The 20,000-nt window shown below is 51.0% G+C and overlaps 2 protein-coding genes across 5 annotated transcripts in view; one reads left to right on the top strand and one right to left on the bottom strand.

The window, feature by feature from the left end:
• LOC113817092 (mucin-2) overlaps window positions 1-20,000 on the top strand; it is a 103,592-nt gene that overhangs the window by 51,487 nt on the left and 32,105 nt on the right. The gene's annotated exons all lie outside the window — the stretch shown is intronic.
• On the bottom strand, window positions 1,786-5,914 carry LOC138860998 (dentin sialophosphoprotein-like). Its single transcript, XM_070119631.1, has 3 exons — window positions 5,664-5,914; window positions 2,143-2,301; window positions 1,786-1,942 (listed from the first exon to the last, which is right to left on the bottom strand). Exons 1-3 carry the CDS (start codon window positions 5,912-5,914, stop codon window positions 1,786-1,788), a joined length of 567 nt encoding a protein of 188 aa, XP_069975732.1.

The raw sequence follows: 20,000 nt of genomic DNA, 5'->3' as shown, positions 1-20,000 counted from the left end.
GGGGGGGCGGGGAGTCCGGGGGTTAGCTGTTCATACCTGTAGATGGCGCGCGTCGTGTGTTTGTGTGTACTTGTTTGCTGTTTGTTTGTTTTTTTGTTTGTTAAAGAGAGCCAGGTGGATTTAAAGGTTATATGACTGATTTATATGTCTCACGGGAGCCACTGTTCATCGTGAGAGTATAGTGAGAATAAGAATAATGAAAAATGGTGGATATTACCTTTATTCGAGTATTTTCCCATTATTCAGGTTTAACCTAATTATCATATTCATAATTCATCTTCTCATTCCAACCCCCAGCGGCTTTCGGAAAGTGAGACGAATATTATAAAAGCGAATTATTGTTCTTGCTATTATCATATCTACATTTTTATTATCGTCATTATCTCCCCTTCTCTCTCTCTCTCTTTTTCCTTTGGCTTGTTCTTCGTTCCCCTTTCATTTTCTTTCCATTCGCCTTTCTCCCCTTCTCTCCTCGTGTTTTCTTTCGCTCCCCTCCCCTTCTTCTCGTTTGTAGCCTTTTCCTGCGTTGCTTCTCTCTTCCATTCCATCCCTTTCCATCTTATCGTTTCATGTCCCTCTTCCCTTTCCCTTTTCACGTCCCTGTGTCCTTTCTCTTACCTTCGTTTCCCCTTTGGTGTTTCGTGTTTCCTTCTTTTCCTTTGCTTTCTTTCACCATTTCTTTTCCTTTCTTTCCATTCCATTTCGTCTTTCCCCATCCCTGTCCCTTGTCCTCTCCCTCTCCTTTGCACTTTCTTTCTCCCACTCCCTCTCCTTTTCCCTTCCATTTCTCTTTTCCTTTCCCATTCACCTTTTCCCTTTTCCTCTCTCACTTACCTTTTCCTTTTCCTTTCTCACTCACCTTTTCCCTTTTCCTTTCTCACTCACTTTTTCCTTTTCCTTTCCTCTCCTTATGCGATAGTAATGATTTGTCGATTCTTCCGCCTTCTCTTCCCTTTTCCCTTCGTACTCTTGTTCATCGCCATTCCCTTCTCTTCCCTTTCTTTACCTCTGCATTGCCTTCCACTTCTCCCCTTCTGCTTCCTCATCCCTATCCCAGTTCCCCATTCCTCCCCTCCCCCCTCCCCCCTCCCACCTTCGCAAGTCAAGCCCCACGATCTCCTTCGGTGGCTTTGCATTCTCTCCGCCCTCTACCCTCCGCTCTCTGTCCCTCCACCCCTTCACCCTCTAGCCTCCGGTCTATGTCCCTCTTCCCTCCGTCCCTCCGCCCCTTCACCCTCTACCCTCCGCCCCTTCACCTTCTACCCTCCGCCCATCTGTCCCCTCACACCCCTCTGTCCCTCTGTCTCTCTGCCCCTCTACTCTCCACCCTCCACCCCTCTGTCCCTCTTCCCACCGTCCCTCCACCCCTTCACCCTCTATCCTCCGCCCCCCTACTCTCCGCTCTGTGTCCCTCTTCCCTCCACCCCTTCACCCTCTTCCCTCCACCCCTCTACCCTCCGCTCTCTGTCCTTCTTCCCTCCGTCCCTCCACCCTCTTCCCTCTTCCCTCTTCCCTTCACCCCTCTACCCTTCGCTCCTTCGCCCCTTCGCCTTCTCCTCCTCCTCCTCCTCCTCCTCCGGCGCTGCGCTCCCAAGGTCGCCCAACAAAGCCCCCGCTGAAGGCCTGGTCGCCCGCTTTGTTGTGCCAGTCAATCATTCAATTAGTACGCGACGGCCGCGGCCACCGCTCTCGCTCTGCTCCGCGTCGGGGGTACTACTGCTGCTGCTGCTACTATTACTACTACTACTACTACTGCTGCTACTGTTGCTGCTGTTGCTACTATTGTTATTGTTGCTGCTCCTGTTGCTGTTGAAACGACCACGGGTGTTGGTTGTTACTACTACTGCCGCTGCTACTTCTGTTGCTGCTACTACTGTTATTACTACTGCTGCTGCTACTGCCACTACTACTACTGCTACTGTTGCTACTGTTGTTATTGTTGCTGTTGAAACGACCACTGGTGTTGGTTGTTACTACTGCTGCTACTTCTTCTGCTGCTGCTACTTCTATTATTACTACTGCTGATGCTACTACTACTACTACTACTACTACTACTACTGCTGCTGCTGCTGCTGCTGCTGCTGCTGCTGCTGCTACTACTACTGCTGCTACTGTTGCTACTGTTGTTATTGTTGCTGCTACTGTTGCTGTTGAAACGACCACTGGTGTTGGTTGTTGCTACTACTGCTGCTGCTACTACTACTACTACTACTACTACTTCTACTACTACTACTACTACTGCTGCTGCTGCTGCTACTACTACTACTACTGTTGCTACTGTTGTTATTGTTGCTCCTGTTGCTGTTGAAACGACCACTGGTGTTGGTTGTTGCTACTACTGCTGCTACTTCTTCTTCTGTTGCTGCTGCTGCCGCTGCTGCTACTGCTGCTGCTGCTGCTGCTGCTGCTGCTGCTGCTGCTGCTGCTGCTGTTACTGCTGCTCGCTGCTACTGCTGCTGCTGCTGCTGCTGCTGCTGCTACGCTGCTGCTGCTACTGCGTCTGCTGCTGCTGCCGTTGCTGCTGTTGTTGCTACTACTACTGCTGCTGCTGCTGCTACTGCCGCTGCTGCTGCTGCTGCTGCTGCGCTGCACTGCTGCTACTGCTGCTGCTACTGTTGCTACTATTGTTATTGTTGCTTCTCCTGTTGCTGTTAAAACGACCACTGGTGTTGGTTGTTACTACTACTGCTGCTGCTGCTGCTACTATTAGTACTACTGCTGCTGCTACGACTTCTACTACTACTACTACTACTACTACTACTACTACTACTATTACTGCTGCTGCTGCTATTGCTGCTACTGATGTTACCACTATTATTAATATCACTACTACTATGCTTTTGCTATTACCCCTACTATTACTATTACAAGTATTACTACTCCTACTGCTGCTATTATTACTCTTTTATATTGCTCTCACAACTGTTGTTGACTTGCGTCGCAGCGATTGCCATTTCAGTCGCAATTGCCATTAACGCAAACGCACGCGCGCGCCCGCCAATATCCGTGCGCGTGGCGAGCCTTGATAATAAACGAAATTAAAACTCCATCATGGGGATTCGGAAAGCTTTTTTTTTTTTTTTTTTGGCGTCGGCGATCCCCTCCTGATCCGGGACTCTGCGATCGGGAGTCCCGTTCTCGCGCTTCGGGGGTTTCGGGGTTTCGGTTCTCTCTCTCTGCGCGTGCGTGTTTGTGTGTGTCTGTCATCCATCCCGATTCTCTTGGCGTTTCCTTGCGAGCCGGGCTTATTATTTTTTATTATTATTATTATTATTTTTTTTTTTTTTTGGTGTTTTATTTGTTTGTGTTTTTTATTTTTTTAATTTTTTTTTCGTTTTTTGGTTTGTTATGTGTTTGTGTGTTTGAGTTGTCCTTTATTATGTATTTTGTTTTGTGTGTGTGTGTGTGTGTGTGTGTGTGTGTGTGTGTGTGTGTGTGTGTGTTTGTTCTTATCGTCTTATAAGAGCGCCTCCCGGGTGGGGGGGAGAGGAGGGGTATGTGTGATAACCTTCGGATACAGCCGCGTGTGTCATCGTTTCTCTCTCTCTCTCTCTCTCTCTCTCTCTCTCTCTCTCTCTCTCTCTCTCTCTCTCTCTCTCTCTCTCTCTCTCTCTCTCTCTCTCTCTCTCTCTCTTTCCTTCTTTCTCTCCCTCTCACCCACCCAGCTACTCCTTAATCTTCCATTATCTCTATTCCTTTGCCTTTTTGCCCCCCCTCCCCGTCCCTTCGTCCTAACACCCCCCGTCTTTCCTGGCCAAGGAGGCGCTCGAGAAGTCCACGCCGTGTACGCGCTTCTGACCCACCATCCTTAGGAGTCGGCCAGTCGGTTTGGCCTTCCCGTGGCCCCCTCCTTGGCTCTCCTTGGCTCTCCTTGGCTTTTCTCCTTGGCTTTTCTCCTCCTCCTCTTCCTCGAGACGCCGCGTTTTCCTCCTCTTCCTCATCCCTCCCCTCCCTTCTCTTCATCCCTCCCTCCCTCCTTATCCCTCCTCCTCCTCCTCCTCCTCCTCCTCCTCTCCTCCCTCCTCCTCCTCCCTCATCCCACCTCCTCCTCCTCCTCCTCCTCCACACACCCCTTCCCGCTCCACCTCCTCCTCCTCCTCCTCCTCCTCCTCTCATCCTACTCCTACTCCTCTTCCTCCCTCTTCCTCCATCCTCCTCCCTCCTCCTCCCTCCCTCCTCCATCCTCATCCCTCCTTCTCCTCCTCTTCCTCCCTCCTCCTCTTCCTCCATCCTCATCCCTCCTCCTCTTCCCTCCTTCTCCTCCTCTTCCTCCATCCTCCTCCCTCCCTCCCTCCTCCTCCTCCTCCTCTTCCTCCCTCCTCCTACTCCTCTTCCTCCATTCTCTTCCCTCCCTCCCTCCCTCCCTCCTCCTCCTCTTCCTCCATCCTCATCCCTCCTCCTCGAGACGCCGCGTTTTCCTCCTGTTTATCTTCCCGTTTTCTTTTTCTTTTTAACCTTTGTTCTCGTTTTCGTCTCTCTTTTTCTCCTCCGTTTTTTGTTCTCTCTCTTTTTTATCACCATGACGGTCTCCCTTTTATCCTCCTCCTCCTTCTCTCTCCCTTTTCTGTCGCTTTCTTCCTTGTCTTGTTCTTTGCTCCCCCATTCACCTTTTCTTTTTCCCCCTCCTCCCTCTCTTCCTTGTCCTTGTTTATCTCCTCCTTCTCTTCTTCTCTTCCGTTTCTCAGCTTTCTCCTCCTCCTCATACCCTCTAGCGCGTGTTTTATTCATCTTTAATGCTTTCTTATTTTCTCTGGGTTTTCTCTCGCTTTTCCTCTTTCGCTGGGCGTTCCTCTCTCTCTCTTCTCTCTCTCTCTCTCTTTCTCTCTTTCTCTTTCTCCTCTCTCTTTCTCTTTCTCTTTCTCTTTCTCTTTCTCTTTCTCTTTCTCTTTCTCTTTCTCTTTCTCTCTCTCTCTCTCTCTCTCTCTCTCTCTCTCTCTCTCTCTCTCTCTCTCTCTCTCTCTCTCTCTCTCTCTCTCTCTCTCTTTTCTCACGCACTATCCTCCTGTGCCTTTGTTCCGCTGTTTGTTCTTTGTTCGTCTGTCCGTCTGCCCATTCGTTTGTTTTTGTTACTATTTATTTATTTTTTATTTATTTCTTTTTTGTTTTGCTGCTTCCTGCTTTGTTCTGTTGCTCACTCTGTTTGTTTTCCGTGTGGTTGTTAAAGTGTATTTTTTTTTTACTATTTGACTTATATATATATTTGTGCGTGCGGGCGTGCGGGCGTGCGTGGGGTATCTGCACCTATCTCTTTTTTCAATCATTATTATTAATTTTTATTTTTTAGTTATTTTATTTATTTTTTATTTATTTATTTATTATTTTTTACGGAATGTATTTTTTTTCGGGGGGTGGGGGGATGTTATTTATTTTATTTATTTTTTATTTATTTATTTATTCTTATTTTTTCTTTACGGAATGCATTTTTTTTCGGGGGGTGGGGGGGATGGGAGGGGGGGGACTACACATGCGCTAACACGTGCGCAGATATCTCTTTGGCATCTGCATCGTCGCATTGATTAATCACGGGAACATATGATTTATAGCCACGTTTTATCTTTTTTTCTCTCTCTCTCTCTTTTTTTTTTTTGTCTTAGTCTTTTAATTCCAGATAATTCTGCCGGGTCTTGATAAATGGTGTATTTTATATCCTTAATTATCGCTACTTTTTTTTTTCCGCCGATGGCAAATCTTGAAGGCGGTGTGGTGAGGTCGAGACGGTGTGGTGCGTGGCGTCACCATCGTCACCATCGTCATCATCACCACCACCACCATCACCATTGTCACACCCATTACCATCACCATCGCCGTCATCACCATTGTCACCACCACCACAACCACCATCACCATTGTCACCACCACCGCTACGTAACTTCTCTTTTGTCCCAACAAACGTGTCAAAAGTCACCACCACCATCGTTATCATCACCACCTCATCACCACCTCCGATAGATTCCCCGCCCAACCCATCTTCCCTTTTGCGAACTTAAGCCATCAAAGGTCAACCGGAAATCGATTTTTTTTTTTAAATTCTAATTCGCTTCTGGATCTTTTTTTTTTTTTCTAAATTCGCTTCTGGATCTTTCTGGATGTTTTTTTTTTTCTAAATTCGCTTCTGGATCTTTCTTTCTTTTTTTTTTTTCTAAATTCGCTTCTGGATCTTTCTGTTTTTTTTTTTTTTTTTTTTTTCTAAATTCGGTTCTGGATCTTTCCGGATCTTTCTTTCTGCGCCGGGGAGGATAATGGGATGGATCTCTGCCCTGGTGGAGTCTTGGCGCCGAGCTCGGATGGGCATGTGAGGGCGTGACCCGGGCGGCCGGTTCCGTGCCCCCGTGTTTGTTCCCGGGGCTCGGTGTCGGGGGTTCGTCTTTTTCGGGGATGGGGAGAGGGAGGGAGGGAGGGAGGGAGGGAGGGAGATAGGGAGAGAGGGAGGGAGGGGGGGAGATAGGGAGAGAGGGAGGAGGGTGAGAGAGAGAGAGAGAGAGAGAGAAGGAGGGATCCACGTCTATATGCATGCTTATACACCCCCAGTGTGCACATCCACATGCACGCGTATACTTTCACATGCACATGTACACATCCATATGTACGCTTTCGCATCCACATGCACATCCACATCCACACACACGCATCCACGCGGTCACGCACACGCAAAAACCTTCCAGATAAGCCAGATAAAGGTAGAAGAAGCAATATTAAAATAACTAATAATGGCGAAAAATAAGATACAAATTAAAAAAAGAAATAAAAACAAAATAGAAAATAAGAAGAAAGATAGTGACTGTGTGTGTGTGTGTGTGAGAGAGAGAGAGAGAAAGAGAGAGAGAGAGACAGACAGACAGAGAGAGAGAGAGAGAGAGAGAGAGAGAGAAAATGGAAAAGAGAGTGAAGGAAAAGAAGAAAGTTGTTTCTTGTTGTTGGGAAACTTGTTTATATTAACTGCGATCTGGGATGACCTTTGCCGAAGACTGTCTTTTTTCTTTTTCCTTTTTTTCTGTTCTTTGATTCGTTAAAAAATGGTGAGAGGGGTGGGAGAGAGAGGAGAGGGAGAGGGAGGGTGCGGAAGGAGAGAGGAAGTAGAAAGAATAAGAGAGAAAGAGGGAAGGAGGGGGGGGCAGGGAGGAAAAGGAGGGAACACCAGAGGGGAAGGGAGAAGAGAAAGAAAGTAGTAGATGAAAAAAATAGAAGAGATAGGGAGAGGGAAACTAGAGAGAGAGAGAGAGAGAGAGAGAGAGAGAGAGAGAGAGAGAGAGAGAGAGAGAGAGAGAGAGAGAGAGAAGGGAAGGGAAGAGAGAGGAGGGAGAGAGGGAAGGAGTTAGGAAGACAGAAATATATAGATAGAAAGAGAGAGTGAGAGAGGCGGGGAGGGGGAGAGAGAGAGAGAGAGAGAGAGAGAGAGAGAGAGAGAGAGAGAGAGAGAGAGAGAGAGAGAGAGAGAGAGAGGAAGATATATATGGCATCTCCATTTATATATATATTTATTTATTTTTTCTTCCCATTCTCTTGACTTTTTTTTATAGGAAAGACAGAAAACGGGATGGGAGGGAAGGAGGGGTAGGGGTTAGAGGGAACGAGGGGGGAGCGGGGGAAGGGGGTGGGGGGGTCGTGACGTATCGAGCGTCGTATCTCCGGGTCGTGATCCAGTGCTTCAGGTAATGGCGACTTTATGGCCATTAGTTGGGAGATTCGGCGATTCGGAGATTGGGGAGCTGGGGGTGGGGGTGGGGGTGGTGGGGGGGGAATATCGAGGGAGTTGCGTTCGGCAGTGGCGGCGGATACAGCAGCGGCTGGGGGTTGGGGGTGGGGTGGGGGGATTATCTGTTTCCCCCCCCCCCCCTTCCTCTTCCTCCTTTTCGCTCTATTCTTTCCTTTCGTCCTGTTGCTTGTCCTTCCCTCATCTGGGCGGTTGGGGGGTGGGGGTATCTGTCTCCCCTCCTCCTCTTCCTCCCCCCTTTTCGCTCTATCCTTTCCTTCGTTCTGTTGCTTGTCCTTCCCTCGTCTGGTTATTCTTTCTTTTTTTTATCCCTTTCGTTATCTCCTGATCTCTCGTTCGTCTTGTTACTCTTATTATCCTCGCCCTTATCCGCTCCTTCATCATCCACTTATCCTCTTCATCCTCTGATCCTGTCATCGTCTCATCCTATTCTCTCATTATCGCCTTATCCCTTAATCCTTTTCATGTCTTTGCCCCTCCTTTCTCGTTCTTATCCTTTCCTCATCCTTGTCCTAACCCTCTTCTCCTCTCTCCCTCTCCCCTCCTCTCTCTCTCTCTCTCTCTCTCTCTCTCTCTCTCTCTCTCTCTCTCTCTCTCTCTCTCTCTCTCTCTCTCTCTCTCTCTCTCTCTCTCTCCCTCTCCCTCTCTCCCTCCCTCCCTCCCTCCCTCCCTCCGTTTATCTCCATCACCCTTCCCCACCCCCATCCCTACCCCATCCCTGCTTTCCCATCTTCTCCTTCCCTACCCCCATCCCCAACCCCTTCCCATCCCTTCCCCCACCCCTCCCTACCCCATCTTCCCCACCCACCCCATCCCATCCCTACCCCATCTTCCCCACCCACCCCATCCCATCCCTTCCCCATCCCCATCCTCATCCCTACTCCACCCCCATCCCTACTCCACCCCATCCCTACCCCATCACTCACCATCTTCCCCACCCACCTCATCCCTACCTTCTTCCCCATCCCTTCCCCACCCCCATCCCTTCCCCACCCACCCCATCCCCGGAAGTACTGCGAGTCGCTTCCGCCCCGGGCGCCTCCGGGCTCCCCTGCTCGACGATGGCCACGACGACGGCGACGCAGCGGGCGATTCGGGGCCCGGCGTCGCTCGCTCGGCAAGGAGGCGGAGGCTCGTGCGCTCCGGGGCCCCGTTTTTGTTTCTTCTTTTTCTTCTTCTTTTTCTTTTGTTCTTTTTCTTGTTCTTGTTCTTGTTCTTTCTTCTTCTTGTTCTTCTTCTTCTTCTTCTTCTGCCCGTCTTCTGCAGATTTGTTTGCCTTGGCTTCGGTTGTGTGTGGTGCTTGTCTGAATCTCTCTCTCTCTCTCTCTCTCTCTCTCTCTCTCTCTCTCTCTCTCTCTCTCTCTCTCTCTCTCTCTCTCTCTCTCTCTCTCTCTTTCTCCCTCACTTTCCCATTCCCCCTTTCTCTCTTCCCCAACACCCCGCCACACACATACACACACGCGCGCGCGCACAAGCACGCACGCACACAAAGCGCCCACAGAAAGACGGTCGAGTAGGCAGGGAGTCGAGTTGCAACATCGCCTGAGGGCCTTGCTTTCTCCTTCTCCGTCTTCTTCTTTCGGGCTCGTCAATTGCAATCGATTAATTTCAACTCGTCCTCTCTGGAGGGACGGGTAGAAGGGAAGGCGTGGAGGGCGAAGTGGGTAGATGGAAGGGCGAGGGCGAGGGAGAGGGAGGGAGAGAGAGAGAGAGAGAGGGTGTGTGCGTGGGCTTGGGAGAGAGAGGAGAGGGAGAGAGAGAGAAAGGGTGGGTGGGAGGAGATGGAGAAAGGGGTGAGAAGGAGGGAAGGTGAAAGGAAAAGCAAGAGAGAGGGAGGGAAGGAAGGAGGGAAAGAGAGGGTGGGTGGGCGGGTGGAGGGAGAGAGGAGGAGGAGGAAGGGGTGAGAAGGAGGGAAGGAGGATGGAAGGAAAAGCAAGAGGGAGGGAAGAAGGAAGCGAATAAGTAAGAGGGAGACAGAAAGAGAGATCTGGAGAAGGAAAGGGTGTTGTCGTTTCGGGAGAATAGGGGCAGGGAAAGTAAAGATGCATGAGGGAGAGAGAAAGGGAACGTTAGAAAGAAGAAGGGAGAAGGGAGTATGAAGAAGAATAGTGTGTGAGGAAGGGAGAAAGTGAGGGAGACGGATGTATGAGGGAGGGAGAAAAGGAACTTTGAGGAGAACGATGTATGAGGAGGGAGAAAGGGAGTGTTGGAGACTGAGAGGTGAGGGAGAAGGGTAGATGAGGTTAGAATGAGGGAGAAGGGTGTATGAGGGAGGAGGAGGAGGAGTATAGAGAGAGGGAGAGGTGAGGGAGGAGGGTGTATGAGAGAGGGAGAGAGGTGAGGGAGGAGGTGTATGAGAGAGGGAGGAGGGTGTATGAGAAAGGGAGAGAGGTGAGGGAGGAGGGTGTATGAGAGAGGGAGAGAGGTGAGGGAGGAGGGTGTATGAAGAGGGAGAGAGGTGAGGGAGGGGTGTATGAGAGGGAGAGAGGTGAGGGAGGAGGGTGTATGAGAGAGGGAGAGGTGAGGGAGGAGGGTGTATGAGAGAGGGAGAGGTGAGGGAGGAGGGTGTATGAGAGAGGGAGAGGTGTGAGGAGGAGGGTGTATGAGAGAGGGAGAGAGGTGAGGGAGGGGGGTGTATGAGAGAGGGAGAGAGGTGAGGGAGGAGGGTGTATGAGAGAGGGAGAGAGGTGAGGGAGGAGGGTGTATGAGAGAGGGAGAGAGGTGAGGGAGGAGGGTGTATGAGAGAGGGAGAGAGGTGAGGGAGGAGGGTGTATGAGGGAGGGCGAAAGGGAGCGTTGGAGAGTGAGGGTAAGGATACCCTCATTAGCTTGCCACGCACTCCGGCCGCCCGCGTGTGTGTGTGCCTCCCGCCGCCGTCATCCGCAGATGTACTTTCCGGTCGGCTGGCTGGCTGGTTGGGGTTGGAGATTGGGGGATGGGGTCGGGATTGGAGATTGGGGAAGGTTGGAGGGGTTGGAGATTGGGGGATGGGGGATGGGGTTGTGATCCAGGGGTTGGGTGTCGGGGTTGGGGTTGGAGAATGGGGGATTGGGACAGGGGATCTGGGTTAGGGGTTGGGGTGGAGATGGGGACCTGTGTTGGGTCAGGGATTGGTTAGGAGTTGGATGTCAGGGTGGGAATTGGGGGGGGACCTGGGTTAGGGGTAGGGATTGGGTGTTGGGGTTGGGAACGTGGGTGTGGGGCTGGATGTCGGGGTAGGGACTGGGGGTTGGGATAGAGACTGTGGTTGGAGGTTTAGGGTTGATGGAGGTTGCTGATTAGGGGTTGGTGGTTTAGGGTTGTTGGGGTTGGTGCTGGTTGGAAGGTAGGGGTTAGAGTGCTGGGATGGTTTGGAAGTTGGGGATCGGGGTTGTGGGTGATGGTTGAAGATTGAAAGATCGAAAGTTAGAAGTTAGGGGCTGGGGGTTGGAGAATGATTGGGAGAGATTAGGGGGTAGTGGTTGGGGGTTGGGGAATGAATAGTGGGGATTGGGAGAGATTGGGGGGTTTGTAGGGCCGGGATTATCAGATATTGTTGATAATTAGGGTTTTAGGCTTGAGAAGTTGTAGGTTGGTTCAAGACTCGAATGCGGCAGAATGCAAAGGGCAATTTCTCTCTCTCTCTCTCTCTCTCTCCCTCTCTCTCTCTCTCTCTCTCTCTCTCTCTCTCTCTCTCTCTCTCTCTCTCTCTCTCTCTCTCTCTCTCTCTCTCTCTCTCTCTCTCTCTCTCTCTCTCTCTCTCTCTCTCTCTCTCTCTCTCCTCTCTCTCTCTCTCTCTCTCTCTCTCTCTCTCTCTCTCTCTCTCTCTCTCTCTCTCTCTCTCTCTCTCTCTCTCTCTCTCTCCCTCCTCCCTCCCTCCCTCCTCCTCCTCCCTCCCTCCCTCTTCCCTCCCTCCCTCCCCTCTCTCTCTCCCTCCCTCCCTCTTGCAGTTTGCCTTGCGACATTTCCCTCCCTTTTAGCTCCATTTACTCTCGACTCATTTAGTTATTTGCATTCCACTTGTTTAGGGGTGATGTCATCGCCCGTCAAGTGTACTCATCACTTAAACAGCGCGCGCCCCTCGCCCCCTCTCTCCCCCCTTTCCTTCCCTTCCTCCTCCTCCTCTTCCCTTTCTCCTTTTCTTTCATCCTCTTCCTTTTCTTTCATCCTCCTCCTTTTTCTTTCCTCCTCCTCTTACCCCCCTCCCCTTTTGTCTTTCTTTCCTACCTTCTCCTGCTCCCTTTCTTTCCTCCTTCCTCCTTTCTTCTCCCTTCTCCTCCTCCTCCTCCTCCCCCTCCCTTTTGTCTTTCTTTCCTCCTCCCTCCTCCCTTCTTCTCCCTTTCCTTCCTCCTCCTCCTCTTTCTTTCCCCCTACTCCTTTCTCTTTCCTTTTTTTTTCTCTTGATTGCTCCCTCTCCCTTTTCTCCTCTCCATTTCGCTTTCTCTCACCCCCTCCCCTCTTTCCTCTCCCGTTTACCTCTCGGTTATATTATTCTGTCTCTCTCTCTCTCTCTCTCTCTCTCTCTCTCTCTCTCTCTCTCTCTCTCTCTCTCTCTCTCTCTCTCTCTCTCTCGCTCTCTCTCGCTCTCTCTCTCTCTCTCTCTCTGTCTCTCTCTCTCTCTCTCTCTCTCTCTCTCTCTCTCTCTCTCTCTCTCTCTCTCTCTCTCACACACACACACACACACACACACACACACACACACACACACACACACACACACACACACACACACACACACACACACACACACACACACTTTTATTTTCTCCTCTTTTCCCTCCTCCCTCCTCTTTCCCATCTCCCCTCCCCCTCCCTCCCTCCTTGCCTTCCTTAGCCGAGCTTGAATGCATCATTTTCTGCCCCTTCAAAATGATCTTCCAAGAGCCTTTCTCTCTCTCTCTCTCTCTCTCTCTCTCTCTCTCTCTCTCTCTCTCTCTCTCTCTCTCTCTCTCTCTCTCTCTCTCTCTCCCTCTCTCTCTCTCTCTCTCTCTCTCTCTCTCTCTCTCTCTCTCTCTCTCTCTCTTTCTCTCTCTCTCCCCCTCTTTCCCTTCTCTTCAATTTCTCTCTTCCCCGTCCTCCCTCCCCCCTTTCTCTCTTCCCCCTCCCTCCAATTTTCTCTTCCCTCCCCTCCCTCTCTTTCCCTCTCCCCCTCTTCCCTCCCTTTCTCTCTTCCCCCTCCTCCCTCCCTCCGCTCCTCCCTCCTCCCTCCTCGCAAGGGGCTTCAATAACAGAGCATATTGCGTTCTCTTGTTTAACGGCCTTATTAAGAACAGTTGCGAAGGGCCAGTTTGTCGCGCGCTGACAGCGGCAACTCGCCCTTATGCTCCCCGCGCACAAGGGCCGAGAGTCGCGCGGCCTGTGCGTTACTCTAGGACTGTAAACATTAATTGAAATATGCTAATGAGGTAGAGAGCATGAAAGGAAAGTTGGTAATGCAGAATAATCAGCGCTTCCTCTCTCTCTATCTCTCTCTCTCGGCTCTTTATCTCTTTATATGTCTCTGTCTCTCCCTCTTTCCCTCTTTCCCTCTCTCGCCTTCCCTTTCCCTCTCTCTCTCCCTTCCTCTCTCCCTCTCTCTCCCTCCCTTCCTCTCTCCCTCCCCTTTCTCTCTGCCTCTCTCCCTCTCTCCCTCTCTCCCTCTCTTTCCAGTCTTGGAGCGAGACCTATTGTTTAGGCGGTCGAGGAGAGTAAGGAAGGAAGGAAGGAAGGAAGGAGGGAAAAGGAAAAGGGGAGTAAAGAAGGAGGGAGGGGGGAGAAAAAAGGAAGAAGGCAGAGGGAAAGAGGAAATAAAGATAATTTGGAATAAAGGAGGAGGGTGGAGGAAGAAGAAGGAAGTAAAAGAAGGAGGGTAGAGAGCAGTGAGAGAAGAGAATGGAGAGAAGGTAGATGGTAAGAGAAAGAGGTGATGAGAGAGAATGATATAAGAAGGCGAGGGGAAGAGCGAGAGACAAGATAAGGTATCAAAAGAGCAGTAAATGAGAAAGAGATATACCAAGAGGGATCATTCCATAAGGGTCAGGAGAAAGGGAGAAGGAGGAGGAAGAGATGCGTAGACGAAATAATAAAGATAAACAGTAAATATACCAAGAGGATGAAAAGAAATCAGAGTGTGATGAGTGAGAAGAGATGCGTAGACGAAATTAGATAAACAATAAAAAGGGTGAAAGAGAGAGAGAGAGAGAGAGATATCAGTGTGTGTGCGTGAGATAGATAGATAGAGAGAGAGAGAGAGATCAATGTGTGTGTGTGAGAGAGAGAGAGAGAAAGAAAGAGAAAGAGACCGAGAGAGAGAGAGAAAGAAAGAGAAAGAGACCGAGAGAGAGAGAGAAAGAAAGAAAGAGAAAGAGACACCGAGAGAGACACCAAAAGTCAGTATGAGGATCGGCGAGTATGCAGCAACGGCCAATATGTAACCGTTTCGAAGCTGCGAGGTTAGTGTGTCATCGCCTGCAATGGTCGCAGTAAAAGTTCTTCTCACGCCTGATATTTTCTGAGTCATGCTTAGTGTATGCGAGAGTGCGTGTGTGTGTGGGGGGGGTGAGAGTGAGTGTGTGAGAGAGTGAGAGAGAGTGTGGAGAGAGAGAGAGAGAGTGCGTGTGTGTGGGGGGGTGAGTGTGTGTGTGGGGGGGGGGTGAGTGTGTGTGTGTGGGGGGGGTGTGAGTGTGTGTGTGTGTGTGTGTGTGTGTGTGTGTGTGGTGTGTGTGTGTGTGTGTGCGTGTGTGTGGGTGTGCGTGTGGGCGTGTGTGTGTGTTCGTTCATGTGCGTGTATTCATGTGTGTGAGTGTGTTCGTTCATGTGCGTGTATTCATGTGCATGCGTATGTATATGTATATTTACATGTGCACGTGTAGTTGATATTGCGAAGAAAGGAAGAAAGGAAGGGGAAGCAAGGGAAAGGAAAGGAAGGGCAAGAAGAGAAGAGAAATGGAGAGGAGTGTTAGAAAGCTCATCAGAGATCGACCACATAACCAGCCACCAAATTGCTCCGCGCAGCTGTCCCACGTGTACAGATGTGCAACAAATAAGCTTATCGATACAGGCTTAGAATATATATATATACTCACGTATACGAACGCGCACGCACGCACACACACAGACAGACTCATACACACACATACTCACTCACACACACAAACACAAACACATACACATACACATACAAACACACACAAACACACATACGCCCACACACACACACGCCCAAAAACACACACACACGCCCACACACACACGCGGCCACACTCCCACACTCCCACACACGCCCACACTCCCACACGCCCACACACACAGCTTCCTGGACAACAGAAACAGGATAAAAAACGATAAAAAAAAAGAATAACAATAATGATGAATGATTAAGGGAATAAAAAGGCGGATGATTACGGAAAAGAGAGACGAGCAGGATAATGATGTATTAATAAATCTACCGCCGTAGGGGATGATAACATTAACCGTAAGAATAAAAGGCGAGAAGCTAGGGAAGAGGAAGGGTAGAAAGAGAAAGAGGAGGAGGAGAAGGAGGAGAAGATGGTGGTGGTGGTGGAGGAGGAGGAGATGGTGGAGGAGGAGAAGAAGGAGGAGGAAAGGGTGGGAGGTGGAGGTGGAGGGGGAGGAGGAGGAGAAGGAAGAAGGAGGAGGAAGAAGGGTGGGAATTGGAGGTGGAGGAGGAGGAGGAGGGATGATGGGGAGAAGAAGGAGGAGGGGGGAGGTGATGGTAGAAGGTGGAGGAGGGTGGGAGGTGGAGAGGAGGAGGAGGAGGGGGTGGAGGAGATGGAGGAGAGGCGGAGGTGGAGGAGGGTGGGAGGTGGAGGAGGAGGAGGAGGGGGGAGGTGGTGGAGAGGTGGAGGAGGGTGGAGGTGGAGGAGGAGGAGGAGGGGGTGGAGGAGATGGAGAGGCGGAGGTGGAGGAGGGTGGGAGGTGGAGGAGGAGGGTGGGAGGTGGAGGAGGAGGAGGAGGGGGAGGGTGGTGGTAGGGGTGGAGGAGGGTGGGAGGTGGAGAAGGAGGAGGGAGGGGGGGCTGGAGGAGATGAAGGAGGCGGAGGTGGAGGAGGAGAAAGAGGAGGAGGCGGAGGCGGTGGTGGTGGTGGAGGAGAAGGAGGAGAACAGGAGGTGGAGGAAGGATGGAGGATGGGATGAGAAGGAGGAGAAGGTGGTGGTGGTGGAGGAGGAGAAAGAGGAGGAGGTAGAGGTATTGATAAAGCAAACGGGGAGGGAAAAGAGGGAAGGAGGAGACGGCGGTAAGGGGCGTATTAGGGTCAGGATAAAGAAGTGCAGCGAGAGAAGGGGAATAAAGAGAGTGCGAGCGAGAGAATGGGAGAGAGGGAGTGGGAAATGAGAGAGACACGGAGACACGGATCGACGGGCGAGGGGACGGGGAGATAGACAGACACGCAGATAGATACAGACACATGCACACACGCACACGCACACGCACACGCACACCCACACGCACACACACACACACACACGTACACCCACACACACACACGACACACACACACACACACACACACACACACACACACACACACACACACACACACACACACACACACACACACACACACACACACACACACACACACACACAGACGGGCAGATCAGCAGACAGACAGACACAAGACGGACAGACAGACAGTCAAGAAAGACAGACAGAGTGCTAGTTAAAAAAATAATAGACAGTGGCAGAGGCCTGACGAGAAGAATGAGAATAAGTGTAAGAAGGAAAGAAGAATAAGAGAGAATAGGGTTTCGGAAAGGGAAATGACGAGGAAAGGGAGAGAAGAATGAGAATAAGCGTAAGAAGGAAATAAGAATAAGAATAAGAGAGAATAGGATTTCGGAAAGGGAAATGGCGAGGAAAAGGAGAGAAGAATGAGAATAAGTGTAAGAAGAAAAGAAGATAGAAGAATAAGAGAGAATAGGAATTCGGAAAGGGAAATAGCGAGGAAAAGGAGAGATGGGAGAGGAGGAGGAGGAGGAGGACGCCAGGATGGCTTGGGCGCGACCAGAGAGGCAGGATGAAATAAAGCTGCCAAGTGACGGCACCGAAGAAAAACTGGTGCGGAGGGAGGGAGGGAAGGAAGGAGGGAGGGAGGGAGGGAGGGAAATAATGAGGGAAGAGAGAATGGGGAGAGAGAAGGAAGGAGGGAATGAGGGAAGGAGTTCAGGAAGGAGGAGAGAGAAGGGGGAGGGAGGGAAAGAATGAGGAAGAGAGAAGGGAAGGAGGAAAAGAATGAGGGAAGAGAGAAGGGGAGGGAGAGAGGGAAGGAGGAAAAGAATGAGGGAAGAGAGAAGGGGGGTGGGAGGGAGAGGAGGGAAAGAATGAGGGTTGGAAGGAAAGAGAGAGAGAATGAGGGAAGAGGGAAGGAAGGAGAAAGAGAAGGGAGGGATAGAATGATGGTGGGAGGGAGAGAAAAGGGGAGGGAGAAAGAAGGAGAGAAAAAATGAGTAGGAGGGAGAGAGGGAAGGAAGGAGGGAAAGAATGAGGACGAAACGATGGGAGGGAGGGAATGAAGAGGGAAGAGGAGAAGGAAGGAGGGGGAGAATGAATGTGCGAGGGAGGGAAGGGCGAGGAAGAGAGAGGAAGAGTGGATACCCATAGCCATTGGCAAAAATAAAATGTTTCTATCTATCTATAGATAAATAAAGACGAACGCACTGATGCATGCAGTAATGGTATTAAGAAGAGAGAGAGAGAGAGAGAGAGAGAGAGAGTTATTAAAACTGAGAACGAAAATCAGTGAGAGTGAGAGCGAGAAAGTGAAGTGCGTGAGTAAGAGCGAGAGTGAGAATGAGAATGAAGAGAAGAATGAGAGAAGAGAGAGAGTGAGTGAGTGAGTAGGTGAGTGCAAGGGGGCATGGCTGGGAGTTAAGTGTAAGAAAGTTTTTTAATGATTATGAAAGACCCCGATTGGGAATGCACCGAAGCTCCTCACTAGGACAACAGCTGACTCACACCGATAATAATACAAGCAGTAATAATAGTAGCTCCGCAGCGGTTGCAGCAAAAGCAATTGCAAGCGCGAGTGCGTAGCGGAAGAACAGCGCTGCCAACATCGCGGCGAGAGAACGGAACGTAGAAGTGTATGGAAATTCAGGGTTGCCAACAGCGGCCCACGGGTGCGATCGTAGCAGGGACCTCCTCCCCCTCCCCCCTTCCTCCCCCACATCCCCCATCCCTCCTGCTCTTCCCCTTCCTCTTCCCCCTTCCCAGTCCCCCGTCCCCCTCCCCCGGACGGCGGGGCAAACAGCATGCCCCCCGCCCGGAATAAATCAATATGAAAGTTGACATTTATGCTAATTAAGCTTGCCGGGGGAATCTGGTCGGATCGGGGGGGGGGGGCTCCGTCTATGGCGATAAAGCGGTCCCTAATAAGAACGGGGAAGGACTGTAGCAACGAGGAGGAGGAGGAGAAGAGGGAAAAGAAGAGGGAGGGAGGAGAGGGAAAAGAAGAGGGAGGAGAGAGGGAGAAAGGAGAGGTATCGGCGCGGAGTGAGTTATCGGCGGAGGCACGTCGGGGCTTTGTTTACACGTGTTTGGCTCTATCATGATAATTCTCCTCAGCCGCACACGCACGTACACACCACGCACCTGTGCGCGCGCGATCACCTGACTCCGCGCTGCCACTTACCCCGGTCACGCTCGCCGCTTGCGCTCCTCCTCCTATTCTTGTTCTTGTTCTTGTTCTTGTTCTTGTTCTTGTTCTTGTTCTTTCTTCTTCTTCTTCTTCTTCTTCTTCTTCTTCTTCTTCTTCTTCTTCTTCTTCTTCTTCTTCTTCTTCTTCTTCTTCTTCTTCTTCTTCATCCTGTTTCTCCCTTTCCCGTCATCTACTGTCTCCCTTTCTCTTCCTCTTCATCCTCTTTCTCCTCCATTTTCTCCCTTTCTCTTCCTCTCCATCCTCTTTTCCTCTTCCTCTTTCTTACATGCACACACACACACATAATCCGGCCATCTCTGTCTTCTCCCCACCCTCCCTTGCTCTCTCTCTCTCACTCTTTTCTCTCACGCTCACTACTTCTATCTCTACCTCTACCCATGCCCCTGTCTCTACCCCTACCTCTACTTCTACCTCTACCCATGCCTCTACCTTTACCCCTACTTCTACCTCTACCTCTACTCATGCCTGTACCCTTACCTCAACCTCTGCTTCTACCCCTACTTGCACTCCTACCCCTACTTATGCTCCTACCCCTACTTGTACTCCTACCCCTACTTCTACTCCCCCCTACTTCTACTCCTACCCCTACTTCTGCTCCTACCCCTACTTCTGCTCCTACCCTTCTGCTCCTACCCTACTTCTACTCCTACCCATGCCTCTGTCCCTTCCTCCTTCTCCCTTCCTCCCCCCTCCTTCCTTCCTCCCTCCCTCCCTCCCCTTGCCCTCCCTCTCGCCTTTTTTACGCTTTTAATTAGATAGATGTAGAACACCCTCTTGTTCGTCCGCCTTTGGGAAACCGCTCTTTCTAATTTGCATTCGTGATTACGTCCTCACGAATTTCTGAATGCTGTGCGCGCGATGTTGATGTTGCTTGCGCCCCCGTGTGTGCTCGCTCGCTCGCTTGCTTGCTTGCTTGCTTGCGCCCCGTGTGTGCTTGCTCGCTCGCTTGCTTGCTTGCGTTTTGCCGTGCTTGCTTGAGATCTCTCTGGTTCCTGCTTCTTCGTCTTTTTTGTTGTTGTTTTTTTGGAGTCGCGAAAAATGGTGGCGCACGCGGTGGTTCCCCCCTTTTTTTTGTAGTCTTTTGTGCGGCAGGGACGGAGTTTAAGTTGGGTTTAGTGTGGCGAGGGCGGGTAAGGTGGGGGGCTGGCGGGCGGGCGGGCGGGCAGGCAGGAAGGCAGGTAGAAAGGCAGGCAAGGAGGCAGACAAGGAGGCAGGTAGGCAGGCAGGTAGAAAGGCAGGCAGGCGGGCAGGAAGGCAGGTAGAAAGGCAGGAAGGCAGACATGGATGCAGGTAGAAAAGTAGGCAGGCAGGCAGGCAGGTAGAAAGGGAGACAAGCAGACAGGAAGGCAGGTAGAGAGGCATTCAGACGGAAAGACAGACAGACAGGAAGGCAGGCAGACAGACAGACAGGCATTCAGGCAGGCAGACAGACAGACAGGCAGACAGACAGACAGGCAAGCAGGCAGGCATTCAGGCAGGCAGGCAGACAGGAAGGCAAGCAGGCAGGCAGACGGAAAGACAGGCAGGCATTCAGGCAGGCGGGCAGGCGGGCTGAGAGCCAGAGAGGGCGGGCCGGGAAACGGCAGCAAACACGCAGGAGGAAGGAACAAGACCATTATTATATTCATTAACGTCGTCTCGCTAAATTAT

Source organism: Penaeus vannamei, unplaced genomic scaffold, assembly GCF_042767895.1.
Source record: "Penaeus vannamei isolate JL-2024 unplaced genomic scaffold, ASM4276789v1 unanchor436, whole genome shotgun sequence".
In the NCBI taxonomy this organism is placed as follows: Eukaryota; Metazoa; Arthropoda; class Malacostraca; order Decapoda; family Penaeidae; genus Penaeus; species Penaeus vannamei.
Note: the sequence above shows the minus strand (reverse complement) of the source record. Positions and strands in the feature narration are given on the sequence as shown.

Excerpts from the sequence above, each read along its gene's own strand:
- LOC138860998 (XM_070119631.1), bottom strand. The coding sequence starts at position 5,914 with ATGGTGGTGGTGACTTTTGACACGTTTGTTGGGACAAAAGAGAAGTTA. Across the intron at positions 2,302-5,663 it reads CCATCGGCGGAAAAAAAAAA|CAACAGGAGCAACAATAACA; the intron begins GTAGCGATAATT and ends TCGTTTCAACAG. Across the intron at positions 1,943-2,142 it reads TGGTCGTTTCAACAGCAACA|CAACAATAACAACAGTAGCA; the intron begins GTAGCAGCAACA and ends TCGTTTCAACAG.